Source organism: Pholis gunnellus, assembly GCF_910591455.1.
Source record: "Pholis gunnellus genome assembly, chromosome: 20".
Classification (NCBI taxonomy): Eukaryota; Metazoa; Chordata; class Actinopteri; order Perciformes; family Pholidae; genus Pholis; species Pholis gunnellus.
In genome coordinates this window covers 18,746,782-18,770,766 of record NC_136547.1, presented here as the reverse complement: position 1 = coordinate 18,770,766, position 23,985 = coordinate 18,746,782, and the positions used below count along the sequence as shown (strand labels likewise).

Genomic DNA, 23,985 nt, shown 5'->3' with positions numbered 1-23,985 from the left:
GAGCCGCTGAACCCCATGTGTTGCAGCAGCTTCTCGATGTCTCACCCTGTGCTTTGTGTGACGGCAGAATCAAAGGAGTGGGACTCCAGGCGAGGCCCGTCGGTGGGTAGACCCCTGACGAAGTCGATGTAGCGCTGGCCCGGCTCGTACAGTTTGGCATTTTCACACAGACTCTGGTGGTTGACGGGAAGGGACACAACCTGCGCCTGCTGGAGCTGGAACCAATTGACCGTCATCTGAAACAAGGACCATGCGACATTAACCTGTTCCTAAGGTACTGAGTGCCACCTCCTTAGTCTGTCCAAGATTAAGAATGTAATTTCTGTTCTTCAAGTTGGTCTAAAAATTTTAAAAACAACATTTGTGACAAAAATCTTCAGTAAACAAATCGGAACTTACGGCTTTGAGGGTGAGGTCGCACTGGGAGACCATCTCTCGGATCTGAGTGATGATCTCACTCTTGGTGTTGGCCAGATCGACTCTCTTGTCCCCGACATCAATCTGACATGCTTTGCAGTGCTCCTTGGCCTCATCAGCCTTCAACAGAAAAGGAGGCAAATCATTAAACACTCCATGACTGATCACATTAATAGGATTTGTGCTTGAGCCAGTTTAGTTCCAACTGCTGTGAGTCACATGGTCCAAAGTTGATGAAACAAATAAATGACTAAAGATCTTGTGAAAGAACTTCTATCTTTAGTGTCACAGGAGAACAATTCCTTTAAGTCCGATTCTTTGCTGACCAGACAGATCCATTTGTCTACACTCCAACGTCTGTTTTGTTCTTTGTCGTCAAAAAAAGCGGGAAAACTGAGAGCTGATAATGAGGTCATAACGAATGCAACAGCTTGTATAAACTCTGACCTGGCTAGCAACCGTTTAATTGACATTATGTAATTGAATAGTGCATCTGGGATAGTCTCTGTGGTCTGGGGAGCCTGATTTGTGGCAATGGCATTAAATGTTGGAGCTTGGCCCAGAATCCTTGTTATGACTTTCCACCTTTTTCTGTCTCTCTGTACTTTCAATGTCGAATACATTTCAACAAAGAACAGCAAAACATGAATGTGTGTGTAGTACTTGGGTTCCTATTTTGTGTGTTTAGTTTCTGTCAAGTTGTTGTTAGCAGCTCTACCGGCCACATCACTATGCTTCTGAGTAAAATGGGCTTTTGAAATGCCAAACAATGCTACTTCGGGTCTAATCATATCCTTAAAACAGGGAGAGGTGCTGTACCTTCTGCTGGGCCTCCTCCTCCAGCCTGCGCCTCTTTTCTAGCTGTTTGACCGCCGCTGCTCCTCCTCCTCCTCCGATCTGCTCCTCCTCAAGGCGGCTGGTGGACACCATGGCCTTCTCGTACTCCTCCTGCCGCTGGACCTGCAGCAGCCGCGCCTTCTTCAGAGCACCGTCGGCCTCGTTCTGGAGACACACACACACACATCAAGTTAAAACACAGACGGACAAACGGAAGCATATCTCTACCTCTGGATCCGTCCAATAAAACAACATCCACTACTAGTCCAACAATGCTAACAAAAGCAATATGTCTTTTAAGTTTATATCCTCTTTTAAGTTAATAATAATCTGTAATAATTACTAGTTATGGGCGACAAGTGTGGGCGTTTAACTAATTAAATGTTGAATTTAATTGAATTAGTTAAATACTAATCATTTACAATTGTTGAGTGTTATTAGCTTAGTGAATGATGCTTATTCTGTCATATAACGATCGTCTGGCAGGCTGCATGACTAGAGGACAAACCAAAAGCTTTTGCTTGCATTGCATACGTTAGGTTTAGGTATTTCAAGAGCTACCTTGGACCGAGCCCCCCCGGGTGAGGGAAAGATTCTGTGTGCATTTGTGTGTGTGGCCCTCAACAGAATAAAGCCTTCGTGGCAATCGACTTACCATTTTCTTTTGCCCTCTCTGCCACTGCTCCTTGACCTCTTTTCGTAGTTTGTCCAGCTCATTCTTTCTGGCCAAGAGAGGCTGGAAAGAAACACAGAACCCCCCCAAACACCACACACAGTCAGTCTTTTCCTCTTGTTTCCATTATACAACCCCAACAAGTGCCCGTTCAGAAATGCAGCTGGATTTTTGCTTTGCCGGATTACCTGCATGAATTTGTTGCTTTGGAGTACTGCTGCAGTGTGAAGTACCAGCTGGCTGTATTCAATGTCATTTTTGAAGGCAGCCATGTAGATCTCACGAAAAGGCATGAATTCCTTAAATGAGAAGGAAGGAAGTCCAAACGTTAATCCCCGACAGCGAAGAAGGCAGCAGCAAAACTGTGATGTCGGTGCAAGTCAAATCACCTGCATCATCAACTTACCTGTTGACTTGCAAGCGTCTTGGCAGATTCGGCCATTTTGGCGTAACTCTTTGCACACTCAATATCTGCAAAGAGACCACACGAGTTTAGTTGAATTTCCCAATATATACAGCACTCTCTACTGGCATACAAATGGTCATTTATGTGTGTGCTAAAGTTCCTTTATTGTATCAACTAGTGGAGCTTCCTTAAAAACGACTACCTGAAAATGATTTAAGCATTTGCAGATTAAAGCAGACAATGTCCTGGAGTCATGATACAAATCTATAAAATGAATCAGTACATAAACCATTAACCAACATTGATGTCTTTAAACCAACAGCAGGTATGTTTGCCCGATAACAAATGTCCTGTACGGCTTTGACTGAGTGCTTTGTGACATTGTGTTGACTGGCCAACTGACTAAGTATTAGACTGAGAGCATTCATTAACCGGAGAGCCGAACAAAAGCCCTCACACTTCACACTCAACCTTGAGCCTTGATAAGACTTCTAAGTCCAGCTCAGGTGATCGAGAAACATTTTTTCAGGAAGTTGGCCCCCAATTAATCCCCACATTTGTGGCTCTGGCTAGTTTAAAGGAAGAGTTGGGATTTTTTTTTGAAGTGGATTGCCTACAGTGGATTGCGGTCGGCATAACCCTAATTTGGAGAAGTATTCAGGAGTAGCAGCAAAGTTATAATTAGAATATTTTCACCCCTTTACCTTACAGACAGTCCTTTCAGACGGGGAACATAAGTCGCTATCTATGCTCGATTCAAAGCCACCAGACAAAGGTGCTACAAAAACAGTAATTTTACCTCACAGAACACGGGAGATGCTGGTCTAGCGCTGCCTCGATGGGTTAGTTGTTTTTTGTTATTTTGTGACTTCAGTGAATCACCTACTGTAGGTAATACACTGATTATGGATAAGTACCTCATGCAACACCTCTTCAAAAAAATCAAGGAGCAATGCTCACGGCTAACTGAACAAATGAACCAAAAACAGCTGAAAAGCAATCGTCTCGGAAATTGAACAAAGCTTAAAAGGAATAAGATATGTTTTATATTTTAGATAAATCCAAAAGTGGGTTTCATTACTGAACGTAAACACGTCAACTGTCGGTAAAAACAACTCCAAACTCAAAGCACAAAGATGTGCTTTGCTTATTGTTCCGTCACTTGGATGTTTGAGCTTCACGGTGCAGAATGCTGTACTTGATGTTTTTATGTCTAAAAACACATCAGTAAGGGGACATTAAAAAAATCGTTGTTTGAATCTTTTGAATTAGCCCCAACAATGAGAAACCTCTTATTACTTTTACTGGAGTGTTTAAGATGTTGTGCATGACCTACACATGAAAACATCTCATAAAGATTCCCTGACGCGACTACCCAGACTTGTAGAATGACGTACTAAAGTTAAGTACACGGTCCATGACACTAACACATGACAGCTGACTTTTGTACGTCAGTGTGATAGCCGCTACTTCACCGTTTGCCTCCCTTGCATGTCAGAAATGCTGTGTCCCAACTCACCCATGCTGAGACGCTTCTCCACCCACGCCAGCAGCTCTTTGGTGTACTTGGACCAGGCCTTGGCGTAGAGCAGCGCCGACTCCACCCCGCTGTCCTGCCGCTGCAGCGTCCTGTCCACCTCCTCTGCCCGAACCGGCTGTGACGGCCCTGTGAAAACCACAGCGACCCCGACCAAGGATGTTGTAAAAATCTGGGTTTAAAGCATGACGGTCAGCGACCAACGGCCATTTAACTATCACCACTGCTGCATCCGCGTCAGCGAGACATCTTGGGTGAGCGTGATGTGAGCTAAAACCATCTGAGGATAATTAATGCGGACAGGACACTGACTGCTGGATGTATTAATATGTGATTGAGGTGGCTGGAAATTAAAGACTTGAGAGTTAATTGTGCTCTTACCCCAGATAACCCCACGACACTTCAGTGAAAGTGAAACAGCCCAAACAACACAGAATGATGAAGCAGAAACAGTAGATCGAGAAATTTAATTTGCCAGGATTACATTCTTGCCCCCCTACCCCGCCCAACACTTTGGTAGAGCAGTGCCAGAGTACAGAAGCTGTGTGTTATAGAGATCTGTCTTACCTGGCGGATCATCTTTCTCAGGGCCGGATCCTCCAGATTCCGCAGAGAGATTCTCAAAAGACTGAAAAGCAGACGGATCAAAAAAAACAAAAAAATTCAATCAACAATGAGGAGGATTCATTTCCTACTCAAAGCACGATACGCTCTGCTAACATACTTGAAACAACTCTTATCAGAACAATGAACTCTCTTTAGAGATGTTATGAAACCTACAACAGGAAAACAACAATTCAAAGCATCAATTCATCATTTCCAGCGAGATCATTTTGGAAACATGCGTCAGCCAGCAAGCGTTCACTTAACCCCTGAACTCTGAACTCTGCCGGGTCATTTTTCATATATTTCGCTTGACATTTCAGAGGCAGTAGGCCCACATCCTGGCGTTCATGGGACAGTGAATGAACTAACAATGAACTAATGTTTAAGTATGAAGCCAATATGAATTATACTATTATCAGCCTTTGAGTTGTGATGCCAAGTAGAGTTCTGGTAGGTGGTTAGTGACAATTTGATACCTCACTTGTGCTGAATTATTAGACCCTTTGTTTGGGGGTGATGGACAGAACTACACAACATATACATGAACATTTCTTACCCTGCTTCTCTTAGTTAGGGGGAGCCCCAACACCGATCCATTCTCTACATCTCCCATAAGGAAGTCAGACACTCTGAAGGAAAACAAGAGACACAAATCAATTGTATGAAATTGATGAAATGAAAAGATTCCCAGAAATCCATTTATGCTTTAGTTTAAAGGTGGACTCCATTGATCTTTGATAAAGTCGGTGGACTCACATAAGAGAGGTTAAAAATTGTCTAAATGATTCATCAGAGGCTGAGATATGCCGACTACACAAGCCGCAAAAACATGGGATCCTACAGTTCCCATAATGCATCTTTCTTTAGATCTTCCCTGCATCCTAAATGACAACTGTTTCAAAAGACTTCTGTTTAAAAATGTAAAGCTTTAAGCCCAATCCGAAACTAGACGAGGGTTATTTTTTTAAACTTTGCAAAGTGCAATGTGTAAAAACGTTGGAGTGCCACTTTGATTCTGAAATGAAGAAATATGTGACATATTCATTAGCCTTAATATGGCAAACATTTTCAATGTTCTCTATATCTCTAAAAAATGTTGTGACTATTGTGTATTAAATATTTGTGCTTTTATGCAGCCTGTTTACTGCCTTGCTCTGGATTGTTTACAACGAGCTATATCAATACAAATGTACCTAGATTAATAATGCAATCCCATAATTGAGAGCGAACAAATACATTTGGAACATTAAGAATAAAAGTACAACTTGTCTGCAGTTTGATTGCATAAGAAAGCCCACAGAAGTGAAGTAAGCAATGGTAATTGCAATCCTAGTTAAGACATAATACTTACACATTGCCAAAGGTGAACGCCAATGTGTCAATAGCAGCGTAGATCTCTCCGAAAAGCTTCTGTTTGTTCTCCTCGTTCACCTCCTTAAAATTCACCCCTGTCAAATAGTGAATAAGTCGGGTTGAGCAATGTGGAAACCTGAACCATACATTCAGAAGACATCTTGCACCGGCACCTCTGATAAAGCTGTGCTGCAGGTATGAATCTCATGACGTAGTATGGAGTCAATACAAATATGTTCTTCAAATCATGCTAAGATCTCCATATCTCAAATGTGTAGACATTTTAAAATGTAATATCCATCAGAGACATCCAAAAACAACTTCTGCCTTAATTCAGAAAAGATAAGCAAAGATAAGCAAGTGTGTATATATATATATATTCGGCTGTAATCAGGAGAGGCAGTAGTTTCCTGCTGTAAGTCTAAACACAGTGATGACTGAAGACAGAATGGGGGAAAAACACCAGTGTAAATACGGCTGTAATCAGTCTTCACAATAAACTTCCTGTCCTGACTGAGCAGAGAGAAAATAAACTGGGAGAGAGAGAGATGCTCAGAAAATGCGTCCAAACACCAAGCAATAAATCAGTGATGTCACTGACCACTCTGCTGCCTCCATGATTTCCTCAGCCTTTCCTTTCCAATAGAACAATGGAGATTTCTAGAGTTCAAAGACCCACAGAGTAGACATTTTAAATAGAAAACCAGCTGTCTTCGGTTAGCTTAGCTTAGACTTGTTTGGAAAGTATCTCGTCTTTGTAACGGAGGCAGAAAAAAAGGAATCAGTTGAGAAACCTCAAGCTGGGACGAGTCCACCTCCAACTTATCTTGAATAGTTTCTCAAATATCTAAAGGAAGACTGCTCCCAACAGCATCAGCGCTTAAAATATTCACTCTTTAGCAGAGTCCTTGAAAGTTGAAGAGCACCTGCCCACCAACGCCTATCAAACGCTGAGATGCTTCCTCAGTAGCCTAAACGCATTGAATCCAAGTCTTTCGGAAAGAGTTTCATACTGTGCTACAAATGTCAAAACTACCAATTACCCACCTCAAAACTTTCTTCAGCATTTCTCCTGTTTAACAGAAACAAGACGGCTTGATCATAACAGTTTAAACACGCCACCAAACAAGTTATTTTTCTCTACGGGAATCCAAAAGTTGGCTGTTCCTCTATCCATCAAAAGGAGCACTCGACAGAAATAAATCCAATGTATAAATTCTTCACTCAAGAGGCAGAGGAAGTGTTAAGATTATGTCAGAAGGGTGCAAAAAGGATCCAAAAAAGGAGGTCCAGTGTCCACGGGGCCCCAGTCCAGCTACGGTAGCCACCACCATTCAAAGCACACAACTCTCTAGTGCGGTTACATCTCCTCCTCTTCTGTCCAACCCCTACCCCCAACAGGACATCCTGAGGCTTGCTGGAATACAATGCTCAGGCCCCAACCAGTGGTCCAAACGTGGAAGTTACATCATCGGGGAAAAATGGTATTGTTTCAGTGGAAAAGCACAACACTCTCGAAAAAACGCTCGTCAGCTGCAAAGTCCTACGCGGAATTATTCAGGTCCAGGAGGAAATTCTCCTCCAATGCAGAATAATGTGAACGTGCAGCAACGTGGGCATGGGACTGGATGTGAAGTGTCACAGGATGGAGGAAGTGATAAATCTTCCTCTTGTGTTGAGGTGCACCTTGGAATGTGATGAAGTAGAAATGCAATACAAAATAAAATCACAGGATTCTATTATATGTTAAATCACCTGGTTGTGATGTTAGAGAAAAGATTAAATGTGTACCAAACACAGCCTGCTGATCACATGACACACCTCCATGAATAGTGACATATCATTCTACATCAACACGTTGTGTAACATCCGCAGCGTTGAGATTTAGCTGTGAAAAATATTGGTGTGTACATCTGATGTCACCTTGTCCCTGTGTGAGGGTCAAGGAATGAGCGGTTCAGGCCACCTAGTGGCAGAAAAGACGTCATAGCACGCTTCACTGCACAGAATTATGAAAAGACTACATGATTACACGATTACAGACAGTGTAACTGTTAAACCTGTTAGCAATATTTGCTATTTACCATAAGCACTTGTTCAATTATAACACTAACACCTGTGCCCTTAAACCAGTTGCTATTAATATGACAAGTTTGGAAAAACAGCTGAAACTTTGACTCTACTTAATTAATTTGATATCAAAGAGCCGAAATTAAAAGCCTTTACAGAACGCCTATTAAGCTGTCAATTCTGAGGCTTCTTTATTGAAGAGGTCATACTCTTGTGCATCAACATGTTTGAATGGCACACGGTACAGCACGAAAAATGAGACTTGTATGCAAATAATAATTGTTTATGGCACACCCATGTGTGTGGACGTAATCCAAATATTTCAGCTAAGGTGAGCTTCATTCACACACAGAGAGCCTCTTCAGAGCTTTGTTCACTTCAACATGTCACCATTCCCCATTAAGTGAAAGCTCTTCAAAAAAAAGCCTCTTCATGCCCTTCTTTGCAATGCAAATTGAGACGAGGTACACTCGGGGGATTCTTGTGTGGCGGCCAAGTTAAGAATTGACCTGCACGCCAGATCATAATCTCAGGAGAATGAGAGATTGAATAGGATTCCTCGCTGTAGTTCCCTCTGGACTGACAGACAAAGCACAAAGGACACCCGCTTCTCCCTGCCTCCTCAGTGAGGTATCTTACTCCCAAATATTATTTTCTTACTCTCCGTATGGGGTTTGAAATGCATGCTGCTGCATTCTGAGCACTTGAGTGACTTCTGAGGGGCTGCATTGCTTTGAAGCTATAGGAAAACTACTCAGAAACATTCCCTGGGAAGTTCTTTGTAAGACTTGAGGGAAGACAGTGTGAGAGAGAGGACACGGTAATCGTGAATGTCCAGGAGAGAAAACTGCCATGAGAGAAGGGGGGGATTAGATAAGCAGAGACAGAAAACAGACCGAAAGGAAGAGTGGAGGAGTGGTTGGTATGTTTCACAGGAAAGTTGTGAGTTATGTGTGTGTTTTTAAGGGAGATCTGGTGTTCGTAGCTCACTTTTGACCGTGGCGATGACCGTTCCAGCTGTACTGAGGATGTCCACCGAGTTGAGGCTCTGGTGTTTGTCGATTATGGACTTCAGAACTCGCAGCACCTCCCCGAGACGCTCGTGCGCCACCTGATGGAGGCAGTCCTGGTGCTCTGGAAAGTTATAAAGACACTTTTAGTGTAACAGTTAATGCATATGTCACATTCAGTCTATCTTGTAATAAGCACAGTACGGCTGTCAATTAACCATTTAACATGATGGAATTGGTGAAGACAGTAAAAACATCGTCTGACAGTGTCCACTGAAATATCATTGACAGCTACTACATCGTTACCCATTAGCCTGGTTAACCTTCGACCCACGAGATGATAAGAGATCGGTGTCGTCCAGTGTTTCTCTGCTACACGTCATTGAGCAATTGGCCAGGTTTGTTATGCTATAGAACATGGGGCGTAAATGGCCTTTCAATGGACTATTTCCTGCCATGAATTGTGTCTTCAGTCTGAAAAATGATGGGACTTATACCGTATTTCAACACTGAGGCTTAACAATGACTCATGTGCTATAAAACCTGAGCAGACTGAACCTAGAACCCAGCTATTTAGAACTCTCCCTGCTTTTACATGAATGGTGCAACCTCATTGGAAAACAGGATTACTACATGACATTCCAGCTTTGTTGGTTGAAAGAGTGACCGTGGCAGCCATGACAGATTGCTTTATGGTGTAGTTGCACAGACAAATAGTAGCGACGGCGTAGGGATTGCACACAACTCAGCAAACCTACACAAAGAACTGAAATGGTGCTAGCCTAACAGCCAAGTGCATAACTAAACACGACCTACTGTGCTATCTGTCTGCAATTAGCAGCTGGTTAGCTAGTTAACCAAAGGAAACATGGCATCTCAGGTATGCGGTTGAGTGGACTTTACAAACAGTGAGTCACCACCATTAACAAAAAGGGACAAAAAGTACTTTGCTATCAGTTGACCTTGACATTGTGGAGGAATGAGGTCATGATTGAGGAAATGGAAACATGAACTAAGGTTCAGGTGTTTGTTGTTTTGTTTTTACGACTCATTAGAGGAGGCAGGGTATGTCACAGCTAGCATGGCTGGCTTTACCAAAGATGACTGATACAAGAGGGAACTGGAGACACACCCAAACACAAACACACACACACACACACACATCTAATTGGCATTTTTACACATATGTTCCGGTCCTATCGCTGTAATCTCACTTAATACACAGTAGGCTGCGCGACAGGTTGTTTGTCATGCTTTAAATGTGATTACCATCGTTATGTGTAGAAATGTTTATTCTTAGTCAGATCTCTTTCTAGTAAACAGAAAAAAAGTAAGGACACACACACACACACACACACACACACACAGACAGACAGACAGACAGACAGACTGGTCACAGGCAGTCAAAGCCACATTTTGTGCTGACAATCACCCCTGGATTACCCCTTCATGGTAGGGGGATCAGAAAGACTTTAGCTGTCTCCCATTTAGTCTTTTATTCATTAGCCCTCTTTTTTGGAGTGGGACAAACAGTGCCGCCAGTGGGGCTAATAATGCTGCGTCTGTGTGGCCGGCCATGACAATGCTAGCTGAGTCCTGTCCTGGAAATCCAGCCAACTGACCACCAACTGACCAGCAGGTGACAAGTTCAAATTTGACCAACAGGTCAGAACAATAAACCTAACAACCAGTATGAAGCGCAGAAAATGTGCAGGCCAAAATCTCCCCGCAAACTGTCAACAAAATGCTGTAGAGCGCCATACTTATATTTTCTGTTTACATGTTTCTTATAGCGCTATGGCAGGCAGCCTCTTTTCTCTCTCAATGAATGATAATGATGATGTGCCAAATGGCCATACATGTTGCTGCTTTACTGACAACGTCAATGCATTCAGTCAACACACCCTACAAATCAACAATGGGCCACTTAACATAAAACCCAAAGAGCTGGAGTGAATGGGTACGGTGCAATGACTCAAGAGAAACAATACTGCAAAGTTGGCCACAATGTAATTCCAGGTGAATACTAAGCACTTGCAAAAGGTCCACACACACAAACACACCAACTTGGCCAACTGAAATCACAGGACACACCAAAATGATTACATAAGACAGGCACACATCCCAGACTGTTCCACTACCACATGAACTACCCCATGCCAACATGCGCTGTTGCCTCTAGCTTGCCAAAAGCTTCAGGACCTGGAGAGTCCTTTCCTTCACCATAGCGACCATCTTCATCCATCTTCATCAGATGTCGTGCACAGCTCCTTCTAGTGCCAAGGACCGAGTGGTTTTTGATGATGAAAGCCTCTCGTTCTTTTGTTTCAGCTGCCCAACTCCCCACGAGGCAGGAAAAGGGCCAGCGTTGTGCTTCTGGCACAACCGCACATCAAACCGAGACTCAAAACTTCTATACAATCAATGCAAATGGGCGTACAGAGAAGGTCATTCTCTTCATTGGTCCCTTGGATTACGATGTACAGATTCAGCCATTTTCCAATTATAATCTTGTGTAAAAGAGAAAAAAAGTGGTAAGTGATTTTGTAGTGGTATGACATGTACTCTTGTATTCAGCTCCCAAAACAAACCTTTTGAATGGTGTTTTCTGAATTGACACTGGCTCAAATTAAACAAAATCGGAACAGGAAGTCTGCATTTACAGAAAACACACATCGAGCAGATTTTGTTGTTGTTTAATGTAAAACAATTACATTTTAAAAACAAACAAAAACAATTCCCTAGTATTTTATTTAATATTCAAAATATATTTCATACATACATTTCCTTTAACTTACTGTTTTTGCAGTGTTAATCCTTTACTGTAACAGAACCAGTCTTCCCACAGCCTTTTACAGAGACCTGGACCCGCAAAAATGCGATAAGGGTCAAATTTTACAATGAGCCGCTTCAACCCTTAAGCCCTTAATTGGTCCTGGTCAGTTTAGATCCCATTTATGGACATTATCCTTTCAATGACAAAAACACACAATGGTCTAAATCATCCCTACACAGGCTATACACCCCATTCATCGACCGAGTAACTGAATCCAGAGTCCTGGAGGCACCAAGCCTGGGCAAGCTAGAGGTTTATTAAGGACAAGCCTAAACCATGAATGCCCACGAGACAGAGGGTCTTCCTTTGCAAAGCTCCATGGGCTCCAGTCTTCAATGGCGGTTGTGTGGCCTATTGGACCATCCTAAATGAAGGCTAATTAGCAAGACATTATGGTTGCGTCCACCGGCCCAGCAGGACACAGGATAATGTACAGAGACTGATTATTTAACCCTTCAACTGCCATTCTGCACGAGACACAAAGAAGAAGACTCGTTCCCACCAGAGAGGGGCGGTTAACGGAACATCTGACTAGCGCAATACGTTTCAGCGGTGGTATTGCCATGTTAAAGACGCTAAAAATAAAGTTTGGAAAGTGAAAATTTGGTTGCCAATTGAAACATCTTCTGTCATTGCAACTTTTTCAAACATCAGCCATCTGAAAACTGGAAAACAAACAAGCTGCTGGGAAGATCGTTCAGCTTTCCCCTGGGAAGACCACTGAGTTTTGCATGAAGACCTGTTTTAAGTGCCGAAAACTCACTATTGTCCCTGGGTCCACTAGCAAACAGTGGGCTGGTCGCCTCATGGGCCTGCCACATGAAGCATTTATGGAACAATAAATCACAACGGCAGCTTTTCACTTTTCACGGGAAAGAGGGATTGGAGTGTGTGTGTTTGTGTGCATCTTTGTCCATGTGTGATGGTTAGTGGTCGGAGTGATAGGGGAGGAGTTTTGGTTGGTATTGGGGGGTGTGTGTGGGGGGGGGGGGGGGGGGGGGGGTATTTGGGGTAGTACGCTCCCTTGGGATTTGTCCCAAATTTACCCCTGCACCCCACATCCCTGCTCTAGTGGGGGTTATGAGAGAAGGAGCGAGTGAGAGACATTCCTGGGCATAATAAGCCCTGGTGAATGAAGGCTACAGAGGGATCAGACCTGATGAGAAGGAGGCCGCGGATCAGGAGCTGCTCTGGGGCTGCCAGTAAGACATTGCCAGGTTTTTACTTCATTAGCGTCATGGAAACCCAACATTCCAGCCTCTTGTTTGGGAGTGGGGACGGGAGTTGCAGGAGCGAGGGGTGGAGGGGGATCCATAATGAAAACATTGTCGGATCACTCACCATCGAGATGACACCTCAATACCAAAACATTGTGATGCTCTTCTGGAGCAGAGACTCTCCAACAGTTAAATGTTATGGAGCTACACATATACAAAGATAAGGCCGTAGACTCACGATAGTTGATTTAGTCTATGCAGTAAGTGGGGAGGCGGTGTTGGAGAGCATGAAACCTGGAGCCGTAGTACTATTCTCTAGCTCTATATTCTTGACCGCTGACCGACAGGCCACTAGAGTGTTATAAATGTAAAATGATATATTTGGTATCTCACCCAAGTACAAGCCTTTCTCCAGGTCCAATATTAACCTGCATGGTTGTTGTTGTTTTTTGCATCGAGTCTCTACACTGTTGGTTTGTTCAATGGTTGTGTTTTGTTGGTATTTAGGCAAGGACAAAATATAACAAAGTATATTAGACCCAAGCATTCAATGTGAAAAGGTTTGTAACACTTAACAACTGCCCACAAGGTGTAGACTACCATATAAGAAATATAGTTTGTTATTGCGCAAGGCCATCAATGCTAAAAAAGATGCCGTTGCTTTTTGTTGATGTGCAACATGAGGAAATGTCTCAGTTTGGAGACTTAGCAACACTGACTTGATTCTTTGAAGCACAAAACTTCAACTAGGTTCTGACACAATATGACTTGGCAACATTCCTTTTGCTCTGGCCCTAGCTATGCTCAGTCATGCATTGCAAATCATGGGAGCAATGTATTATCTATGCTTCAAAACATTTGAGGGAACGGAGGGGTGCTTATTTTCACAAAGCAAGTGTGAAATCACTAAACATGTCACAACTGGGTCTGCAGAGGTCCGATCAAATGTAAGCGGTTCATGGCAGAGGGGGCTAAATAGGATGTTGGACAGGCTAGCCATGACCAATGTCAATCAAAACCTCTCAATGTGTCCTATTGAGTCAGACCACAGCTGGACATTCCAGCTACTCACCCCTAAATAACCAACTAAAATTCTCTAGTGGCAGTTGTTTCAAAGAAATTGTGCATTCATCAAAAGCTGTGGTATGGCTAGGTTTCAAGGGGCTCCTTTGAGACTTGCCCCCTTCTTCAAAAGACAAGCAACCAAATGTTTCAATCAATCACTACGTGACTCAATAACCTTTGCTTTGTTCAAATGGATTCTTCTTCAATGGGCTAGGGTGAAATGCCACATTCTTTCATATTACCCAATCACCAGTACTGCATCTTTAATAAGGTATTTATGTGCGTTGCTAAAAGATTCCTTATTGTTTCAGTCCAGATTTGACCTATTGTCCTGACTATAAGTGGGTCTCTCAAAATGAGTCCACTTAACCTTTAACACTTGGGCAGGGTCACTGCAATGGGTGGCCCATACATCCCTCGATATCCTCCTCCTCCAACATACTTCCTGTGGTCAGTGGCCCTGGTCCACCTCTGTCGACAGACCACCGGCGGTCCACTCGACGGATTAGCAGATTACATGCAGCTGGTAAAAGGCAGGAGAACTTTGCCTTCCCAGACTTCTATGCTCATGCCGAAGCATTCCCTGTTGTTTCACCTTTGAAGCTCTTTTTCCCATGACTGCATGCACAAAGAGCTGGTGTTTAAAAAAAGAGCCCCAGGCTAGACACACAGCACCTTCCACCTAGGTGGGGGGCTTTTATGTTCCCACTCTGCAGGCTACTGCCTTTGTGAGGCTTGTTAGCCGTTAGCTCAGAGGACCAAAAGTAAATGAAAAATGATGCATAATGGAGGCTCAATTTAGGAAATGCTGTGACATTAAGTTTGACTGCGAGAGAGGAACACAAGATATAACGACACGTTGCAAAATTCAGTAATAAAGATCCAATAACCAATTGACAATCATCCTTAAATCCAAGGGTGGCCAGGCAAAATGTTCCAAGATCTCTTTCTAGTCAACAGACACGTTTACCCTCGGATATTTCTCTCTTTAGTTTTTTGCATATAAATGAGATACCCAGTGCGGAGTGAATAATTTGTTTTCCCCCCTCTTTCATTTCTCTTTGGAACTGTCTGTCACAGTGAGGAAAGACAGGCAACCTCTCTCTCTGGATATCCCCCCACATCACCACCTTCACCACCACCATCACCGCGCCTACTGTTGATGCAAAGCTCTGAAGGTTGGCATTCCAACTATGCTTTCTTTAAGAGAAACTGCAAATCCCCCCCCACCGTTGAACCTCGAGCTGCTAGCCAAACTGGTCAGGCATTAGGCTGAAGAGACTACAGTTGCTCCCCAAGATGTGTAATGCAGGCAAAGGAACATCAGCAGGCCAGAGAGGTGGGAGGTGCTAAAGCTGTCCACCAAGTACAAAGATGAGCCCCTTTAGTATACCTGTCAAAAGGCAGAACTGGGAGGTGAGGGGGCTGAGGTTGGGGGGGGGGACAAACACAGCATTGAGAACAAGAGGACACTGTTTAACTTTACTTGCATCCTAATCCTGAGAGAATTGGCTTTGTGTCATTGAAAGCTTGCACGAGAAAAACTTACTCTCATAACTGTCAAGGCATTTGATTTGGTAAAATATTCATAAGAAGGGAATTGGGACAGAATTTGGGATAGCATTTTAAGGATGGGTTCAGTTGGAAGATAAAGAATAATATGAAGAATTCAAGAAAAACTAGTGCACATGGCACTGTTTTGTTTCGTACCATGGTTACAATTAAAACAGCTTGAGCAGACAATGGCCTTACATGGGAGTGAAGGTATTCAGGGATGAGGAGGCACTGCTGATTGACGCCCGCTAGTCCTGTGAAAGGGACTAAACATCTAAAGCCATGTGGCCTCCTGCATATATGAGCCCTTTCTCCATTCATTGCTAGTTATGAAATATGCAGATGGAGAAGCTCCTACATTCTATCCTCACAATTGGTTAGATGAAAAGACACGGTTTGTTCCAGGAAGCCATAATCAGTCCGGAGAAGCAGATTCAAGAGAGTGACAAGGCAAGTTCAATCACACCCCAATAGGTCCACTTTCCTCCCTTGCCCTTTCTACACCCCAATGGGGCCTAATTTGAGTCTCACAGGATAGGACAGACTCCAATTGGTCCTGGCTCTGCTTCACGCTCAGTCTGCCTACCTCCACATCAAACAGGGACTCGGTTCCTTTCACTGAGCACAGCAACTGGGTTCCTAAACTTACAGAATGTTGTGGACAAAGACAGCGGTTGGTTATCCTCCTCTCCTCCCCATCAGCTCCACTGGTCTTTAACGAGTTATGAGCTGTACACAGCATGGAGCTGCCCCGGGCACATGCAAGCATGCCCTAAGGTTGGCTCTGGTGAAAAACAAGGCCAATTATGCTCAGAATAGCCCCTCGCTACACAACAGATTACAAACTATTTACCAAAATCTCACTCCAACCCCAGCGAATACAGAGGCTGGGATGCTTGTGTCATGACCAGAGTAAACACAGTTAAACTAGTGTCTGTGTTGGTTGGCCGGGTGGTTTTCCATATGATATGAGCATGATAATCCCCATTACTTACCTCAGTGACATGCTGAAACTGACAAAAACAACATCACATACGCCATCTAACCAGTTTACTATGGCTGATGACTCTTCTGCACAAATTCTCCCCTGCGAAGCTGACTCACCAAAGACACAGTTATAGTGAATAGACAGTGGACTTACCTCTCACCACATGGATATGCTCTTACATAACAAAACGCATGAACATAAGAAGCTCAGGGCAGCCCATGTTTTTGCTTCTTGATATAGGGATTTGTGCTCTACATCACTTTTGCAGATCTTAGAATGGGTCGCAATGCATGTTTAGTGTCCTCTACTTTATATACAGAAACATGTGCATCTTCTACTAAAACCTAATCTGGGATGGCCAGTTGGCAGAACAAGAGTCAGAGTAGCTAGTAGTTAGTTTGATTTAAGATTCAAATAATCTAGCTTTGTTTCAACAACATACAAGAAAATATTTGTATGTTTTGAGATCTTAATGATAAATGAGTTATCAAAAATCACAAACATTGCCAAAAGTAAATTACGGACATGTCATAAACGTTGCATCCCTACCACTGGATGTTTCTAAATCAAATTAATGTATGATTTGCACCACAGTTTAAAAGTGCAGGATGTCAAATAAAGGCGGCCTTGTCTAATCCTAGAGGACTTTAATCCAATGCAGGGATAGAGGCTACAGATCCAAGGGCTATTTAATCTTATTCAGAGGATAAATTTGCCATCTTCGTTTCAAAGCCTTAATCCGAGGAGGAAGAGGGGAGGTCTTCTGATCACACAACCTATCTGAGAATGCTTCCATATTCAACATCCCTGTTACTTCACAGAAGCCTCCAGTACTGAGTTTTGAAAGTACAGCCCCTCATCAGAGCCTCCCAATCCTTGGCTTCTCATTTGTAGTGTGGGAATCCTGAAGCTTTATTTTAGTGCGGGGCAGACATCGACAGCCTCCTGGAACAAAGCTGTCCCAGCAAAAAAAAAAAAAAAAAAACAGTGGCCATAACCGTAAATCTTACCCGAGGGAAGGAAGGAGAGAAACACACAGAGAGGGAGCTCACTTGGGTTACAACTTGAAAACAACGTGCAAATCTTCGAGTGCAGTCGGGCAATTAAACTTGACAAGTCAACATGGTTCTGCCACCTGTATGCGGTGTGACATGATTGCGCGCATTGTGCATTGCTACAAGAAAGATTTTCAGCTACAGTTTATGATTTCATGGTTTCTTTCCTCAGTCAGAGGGGATTAAATGGACCTGCCATATGTCACAACACTCTGCACTTTAATCCCAGGCGGCAGCAATCCAAAGATCTAACCCTAGCATGCCATCAACTAATGTTAAGACAATAGCTGTGCTTTTAAACATAGATCACCCAAAAACAATTAAGGTAATGTAATAAATCCTGTTAGGCTGCTTAGTTGGCTGGATAAGTGTACAGAGTATGATTAAATCAAGACTTCCAAAAAAAACCAATGTAACTTGATCTTCAAGAGAAGACTTTAAAAGTAAGGAAGGCTAGTTGTCTTGTGCTTGAGGTAATTTACAGGAGGCTTTAAATACGGGCGCAGTAAAAGAACCATAAAAGGAACTTTTTGGAGGAAAGAAGAAGCTTGCAGTGCTTTACAGTGGATCCCAGGACCAGTGGGACAGACTGTCTAAACAGAGCACAGTTACAGCCATTAAGAAGGCCTGGAATGGTTAGTGAAAAGCCCAAGCGGGGCTAATTTTAGGCTGGTATTTCACAAGGGGTGATTTAGGATACAAATCGCTAAAATAGCATTTAGGCATTCTCTCAGAGGACCCAGACCAGAATCACTTTCCCACAAAGCTTTAGCATCTTTGCAAGAATACTCAACAGGCTTCCAAAAAGAGAAAAAGCGCTTATTTCCCACAGCACATTTCAACAAAAGCCACAACAACGAAGCCAAAAATGCAACTAAAGTTTAACATCAATGCAACCATTGTACCATTTTCTTTACTGCCAATGACCCGAAGATTAAGAAAAAAAAAAAAAAAAAAACATTTTGGGCTCTCTGCCATAAAGTTGTAGCTCAGCGAGTGGTCAGGTGCATTACAGTGAAGAACGTTACGCGACACCTGCGAACCGTTTTTAGTAGAAACCTGTAAATCATTAAAACCCAGAATCCACTGGTGACACTTGTGAGTCAGTGCGCTGTGACTCAAAGTAAAAACACACAGCTGATAGAAGTACGAGTCATACATTAACGCTGACAAATTAAAACTGTGAGTAATGATGATGGAGCTGTGATGGAGCCTTGCTTCCGTGCATGCTTATTCCACAGCCACACTTCCTGTGATGTAGGCCTGGTGGGATTGCACAATATTTAGGAATTTGTGAGACGAGGGAGGTAGAAGGAACTGTGGTTGTGTATATGCAAATTTAAGAGTAAAAACAGGAATAGCATTATGTTATTACAAAAATAATAATAATAATAATTGAAAAAAACCTGAGAAGAATGTCACACATCGGACCTGTTTCAACTTGATATCAATATCCTGTAATAATACGGCTGAAACACCCTGTCCACCTTTATTGGTGCCGTGTTCATTCCTAAGCAGCTTACGCACAAAATTGGGCATCATTCTGTTTGGCAATGAAAGCACCGGTGACACACCTGTTCCAGTCGAACAGCAACAACAACACAACCTCAGTCCCAAACTAGACGACGTTGAACGGGGTCACGCCGGGGCCAGATGTTTACTCCGCTAATCTTATGAGGGAGGTGCTTCAGAGGACTCATTCACCGCCAAAACACAAAAGCCACAGAGGGACCAGCTCCACGGCTCGTCTGGTCTCCTCTGTGACCCTCAGCTAAGACCAATCTTCAAAATAATAATCCCCCTCCACACAAGGTCACGGTCACATCAAGGAAGAACACAAATATCTGGGAAACGCTGGGCGGACAACACTGAAAGCGCATAAACAATTTCCTCTCAGGGAACACACAAAAAAAAGAGGAAATATCCAGTCATGCGTCATTGCCTCCAACCACAAATGAGCAGCAACAGTACTATAATAGCCATTTAAGGTTGATGTTCATTGCTGCCCCCCCCCCCCCAGGGAGGAATCCCACAGTCCACAGCTATTCTTGACTTGGGAAAGTATCATTTCTGCAAAAGCTGGCGGATAGCAGCAGCATGCTAGTCTGCCGATGCCTGGGACAATGGGTGTCTGACTCACATCGCTGACCGTGAATGCAGGCACTGTTGCAAAGGGTACAAGGCTCTAAGCTGAATATTGCGCTTGACTATTGGCCCTGCGTTGTAAAAAAAAAAAAGAAAAAGAGGCAGGGTTCGGTGAGCGGCCAGGGTAATGAGAGGTTTGAGCTATTGTGAGGCGCTGCAGAGACAATACGGTCATAAATTAGAGGGGGGATTTAAATCACATCCAATCACAGCACAAGTCAGTGACTCCCAACAATCTGTTAGCAAGCTCTGCTGAAGCCCGAGAGGGTTATCCCTCAACAATGACACTTTGAAGATGCTTATTGACGACAAGCACAAACCTCCTCGATACGGCCGACAAAAAAAATGAAATCCACAGATCTCAATACGAGGTCTGCATGGGATCAAGTGTGTCCCAATGTCAAAATCCCAGATTTGTCAAACAGTCTCCTCAACTTTGTTTTTTTTCCCCCCTGTGCCGTTTGAAATTCCTTGGAGACACAATGGTCTCTTTGCTGCTTTCCTCAATAGCAGACGGATCTGTTTTCTACAACGTAATCAGCCTATTTCCCCAAATCTGCCCTTTCCTGTATTTAGCCAAAATAAGCCCGGTAATGGGAATACTCTTACAATCATGTGTCGGCATCTCAGCCACCGCATTTGCATAATTGAGCTTGAGCGTACACGTAATTGTGTACAGCAGACAGTCGCTGAACTGTTGTCTTGAGTTCTTTCTTTTTTTTTGCCCATTTAAGGGATGGCGTTCTTAAGCTCTATGCAATTGTTATTTGGAGAGGACAAAGATTATAAAACCGGTTTCTTAGTGACAAGCAGCGAGGGCAAAGTGTCTAGTATGACAGCTATGCAGCCTTGGCACATAACAACAACCTGTGTGTGCATGCTTTGGTGTTGATCACGTTGAACAGACCGAAAAAGCAACTGTATCTGCGGTTCGTTAACCCTCGACTAAGTCTGAAACGGAAAATGTGGAGGCGGGAAAGCTTCTTGCTTAGATCAAGCCTGCTTCTGTTCCATAAAGCTGCAGACGTGGATCTCTTGCACATGATGACTTGCCGCTTTGATCCTTGGCGTGCTGACAGGTCACTGAAAAGTCTCTCGAGCTTAAAAAAAAAAGAAAAAGAAAGTCCTATTCTTTGTAATGCCGACGAGTCCAGCCAGGTCAAGCACCTTTACTGACCTCTCCAGACAAAAAACAAAAGCCTGGGATTCCTTCTTCTTTCAGGGCTTTGGGAGTCATGGCGCGGTGGTAATGGGGGGGGGATAAGAAAAAGGTAACACCAGCACCGCATGCATCTTCACCTCTTCTTATTTAGACCTGCCTTACCAGGTCTGGGGATTAACAGATCTGGGTCTGATCCAAAAGCCAAACGCTGAACATGCAAATTCAGGAATGTGATACTCACCCACACAAACATAAACCGCCGCACAGACATGAGTACGTCTCTAAACTCCACTACGGTTTGGAAGTGACTTCATCACTGATGAGGAGAAGCCTATTAGTCACCGCCTTAGAGGGGGTTTTATTCTGTCGAAAAAAGCTTCGGGAGTTAAATGTTCCTGCTGCTGTTTAATGAGGCTTCCGTGTAGTTTTGAACATTTCAAAGAGAGCGCATGGATTCTTTTACACAGTGTAAAAAATCCTTATCATGTCACATTAAAATGTCTTTTCAGGGTAATTTACTCTGATCGGCCTACGCTGACCAGACAAAGCTCACCAGAATATTGAAAATCCTTACCGTGTAGTAATTTATCAAATCCTCCGTTAATAGCTTTTAGAGAGACTTCGTAAATGTTTGTATTTGTTGTTTTTTTTTACAGTGCGGATAGAAACACGGAGGGAAAAAGAACCAAACTAAAAAGGGAGATAAGGCCGGTTGACTGACCGCTCAGCCAAGGACGCAGCGGGACAAACCAGGTAGATAGACCTGAGACTGTGTACATTGTGCTGAAAGCAACAGTGTGTACACAAGAGCTGACCGGCAGCTGTGTCCCGTTAGAAATCCCTTTTTGGCTGTGCTCACAGTATAACCCCGTTTTTCCCTCCTCTACACTGCCACAAGCTCAGATTGTGAGAGAAGTACACATCTTATTTATGAGTCAGAAATAATAACTACAAAGCAGAGAGGGCGGGGTTTAACCACACTGGTGTGTTCATGTCATCACAAGCAACAGGGAAAGAAGAATTTAGGACGTTACATGCGGAGGCCCTACCAGGTGTAATTATCTAATAGGCAGCGGTTAGTATTTATCTATTAGTGTGAATAGAACTGAAGGGATTGGTTAGAGGAGCATGTTGTGTTGGCCTCTTTTTCTCATCAGCAGAAAGAGCAAATAACAGACTAGAACATAAAGCTGTGTGGACGTTTGCCACAGTCGCCTTAATGCCAGCGTTAACTCTTTAAAAACATACCTTTGGAGTTGAAAACTTCTTTGAGTTGTAGAAGCACGTCAGCGAACTTGCGCACATCGCTGACCAGCTGCATGATATAGATCGGGTCCGAGGCGGGGACATCTGGGCTGTCCGGGCTGTCCGAGCTCCCCTTGGAGACCCTGGCGGGGCCTGCCGAACCCAAGCTGGAGTTGGAGAGACGGGAGAAGCCTAGAGATAGTTTGGTTCCACCACCACCACCACCACCACCACCCCCGTCGCTGTTGCTGCCGCCGCCTCCTCCTCCTGATCCTCCACCAGAACTCTGGCGCAGCATGGCAGCCAGCATGTCTTGTTGGTCCAGGGGCCCTTAGGCCTGGAGACTGTTATCCTGCAGTTCAGCTCCCGTTCTCAGACCCAGCACTGCACCACAACAGGGATGAAGGCGTCTGCCAAAGAGAGAGAAGACCATTACTGACTGCATCAGGCGTGACGCGTCACCAGATGTGTTTTTAGCAGGACGAGCACAGCTGGACTGCTCATCATCCTGCTCACACACACCTCTGACGCAGTGTTGTGTTCTGAACAATGTGTGAGGTAATACAGTCAAGTAGTTGTTAAACAAGTCCCAGCATTCTTGATCTTAATACAATAATGATACCAATTACAACCCCAAACATAACCTGACAGAGCGAACCAGTCTTTAACTGTGATTTACCTAAAATAAAAAGTGGAGTCACATCAGTTACACTCGGCCTATGAATACAGAACATATTCTATTAGGACATACATTTGAAGCATTCATATTGTATTGATCTAAAGTCTATGTGGCCTTGTTTAATGATACAAATGATGAAAACATGGTCTGCACTTTAATTCGATCATATTTCAAATACAAGCCAAACATTCGTTGGCAAAAATCTATGTTTCTATAGAGCTAGATGAAAAACACAGCAGATAAAACGACTTAAATGCATTTTCCCATCTCCACCACTCTGAGTCTCAGCGCACCTCCCCGCGCGCACAGGTAACGTTAAATAGAGAACGCGACACTGCGGGTTAAAAATCCCCAAACGGGATGATTTCTTGCTTATTGTTGAATACAAAGAGACGAACTTAATCCCCATTAAAACCTGCAGGGTCATTAAGGTCGGCTAGTTAATTCGGCATCATCACATTCTACCAAGCAGCGCTTCTTGTCATGAAATATCCGAGTTTTGCAACCAGTCTGACTGCTGGATCTCAGTTAACGTTACCGTCCGTGTTTCACTCAGCTCGGACTCGAGGAACAACCTTAAAGTTGGGCTTTTTGTGGTAGAAACACATGCGTCGTGTATTTAAGTTAATGCCGAAATGTTGCGTTAAGAGGAAAGCAACGTTTTTAACTAATTCCCCTCAAGAACAAGTATATATTTCTATAAAGGCAGCACTGAAGTTACTTTAGGCTACTAAATGTGGACGGAGTTCTGGTGTAAAAAGTAACACCAGCCTACGTAACGTAGCTGACTTACACCGACTATAGGAACATCTCTGTCCTCCCGTCAACAGCGATTTGTTTTGTAGCAACAGAAACAAATGTTGCAAATGATCAGACAGAATTACACACCTGCAGTCGGATCCTGAAACATCTCAGCCGAAAGAAATCCTGATGCTTGAAACTGTCCGCTGGCCAGTCTTGAAAAATACAAATTTATTCCACAACCACTGCGCTATCCTTATCTCTCCCAGCCGTATCCCAAAACCCCTCACTGTCCTGCTCGGCTCCACCGGGTTGAATCGCCTCCTCTCTCCATGTGATGTCGGGGGTAACTTGTGATTGGTAACTCTGACTCTGTGTGTGTGGTGTGA

General features: G+C 43.6%; 1 protein-coding gene across 1 annotated transcript in view; it reads right to left on the bottom strand.

Annotated features, from left to right (window-relative positions):
- The window catches only part of arhgap29a (Rho GTPase activating protein 29a), a 32,803-nt gene extending 8,818 nt beyond the window's left edge, over positions 1-23,985 (bottom strand). Inside the window, exons 1-13 of the mRNA XM_079181292.1 lie at positions 23,744-23,985; positions 22,180-22,586; positions 8,890-9,033; positions 5,828-5,924; positions 5,033-5,105; positions 4,438-4,498; positions 3,853-3,999; positions 2,334-2,398; positions 2,116-2,226; positions 1,910-1,990; positions 1,237-1,419; positions 400-537; positions 46-236 (exon numbers count right to left, since the gene is read on the bottom strand). Of these exons, the coding sequence (XP_079037418.1) occupies positions 46-236; positions 400-537; positions 1,237-1,419; positions 1,910-1,990; positions 2,116-2,226; positions 2,334-2,398; positions 3,853-3,999; positions 4,438-4,498; positions 5,033-5,105; positions 5,828-5,924; positions 8,890-9,033; positions 22,180-22,486 (1,598 nt within the window). The 5' untranslated portion in view covers positions 22,487-22,586; positions 23,744-23,985. The remainder of the gene's footprint in view (positions 1-45; positions 237-399; positions 538-1,236; positions 1,420-1,909; positions 1,991-2,115; positions 2,227-2,333; positions 2,399-3,852; positions 4,000-4,437; positions 4,499-5,032; positions 5,106-5,827; positions 5,925-8,889; positions 9,034-22,179; positions 22,587-23,743) is intronic.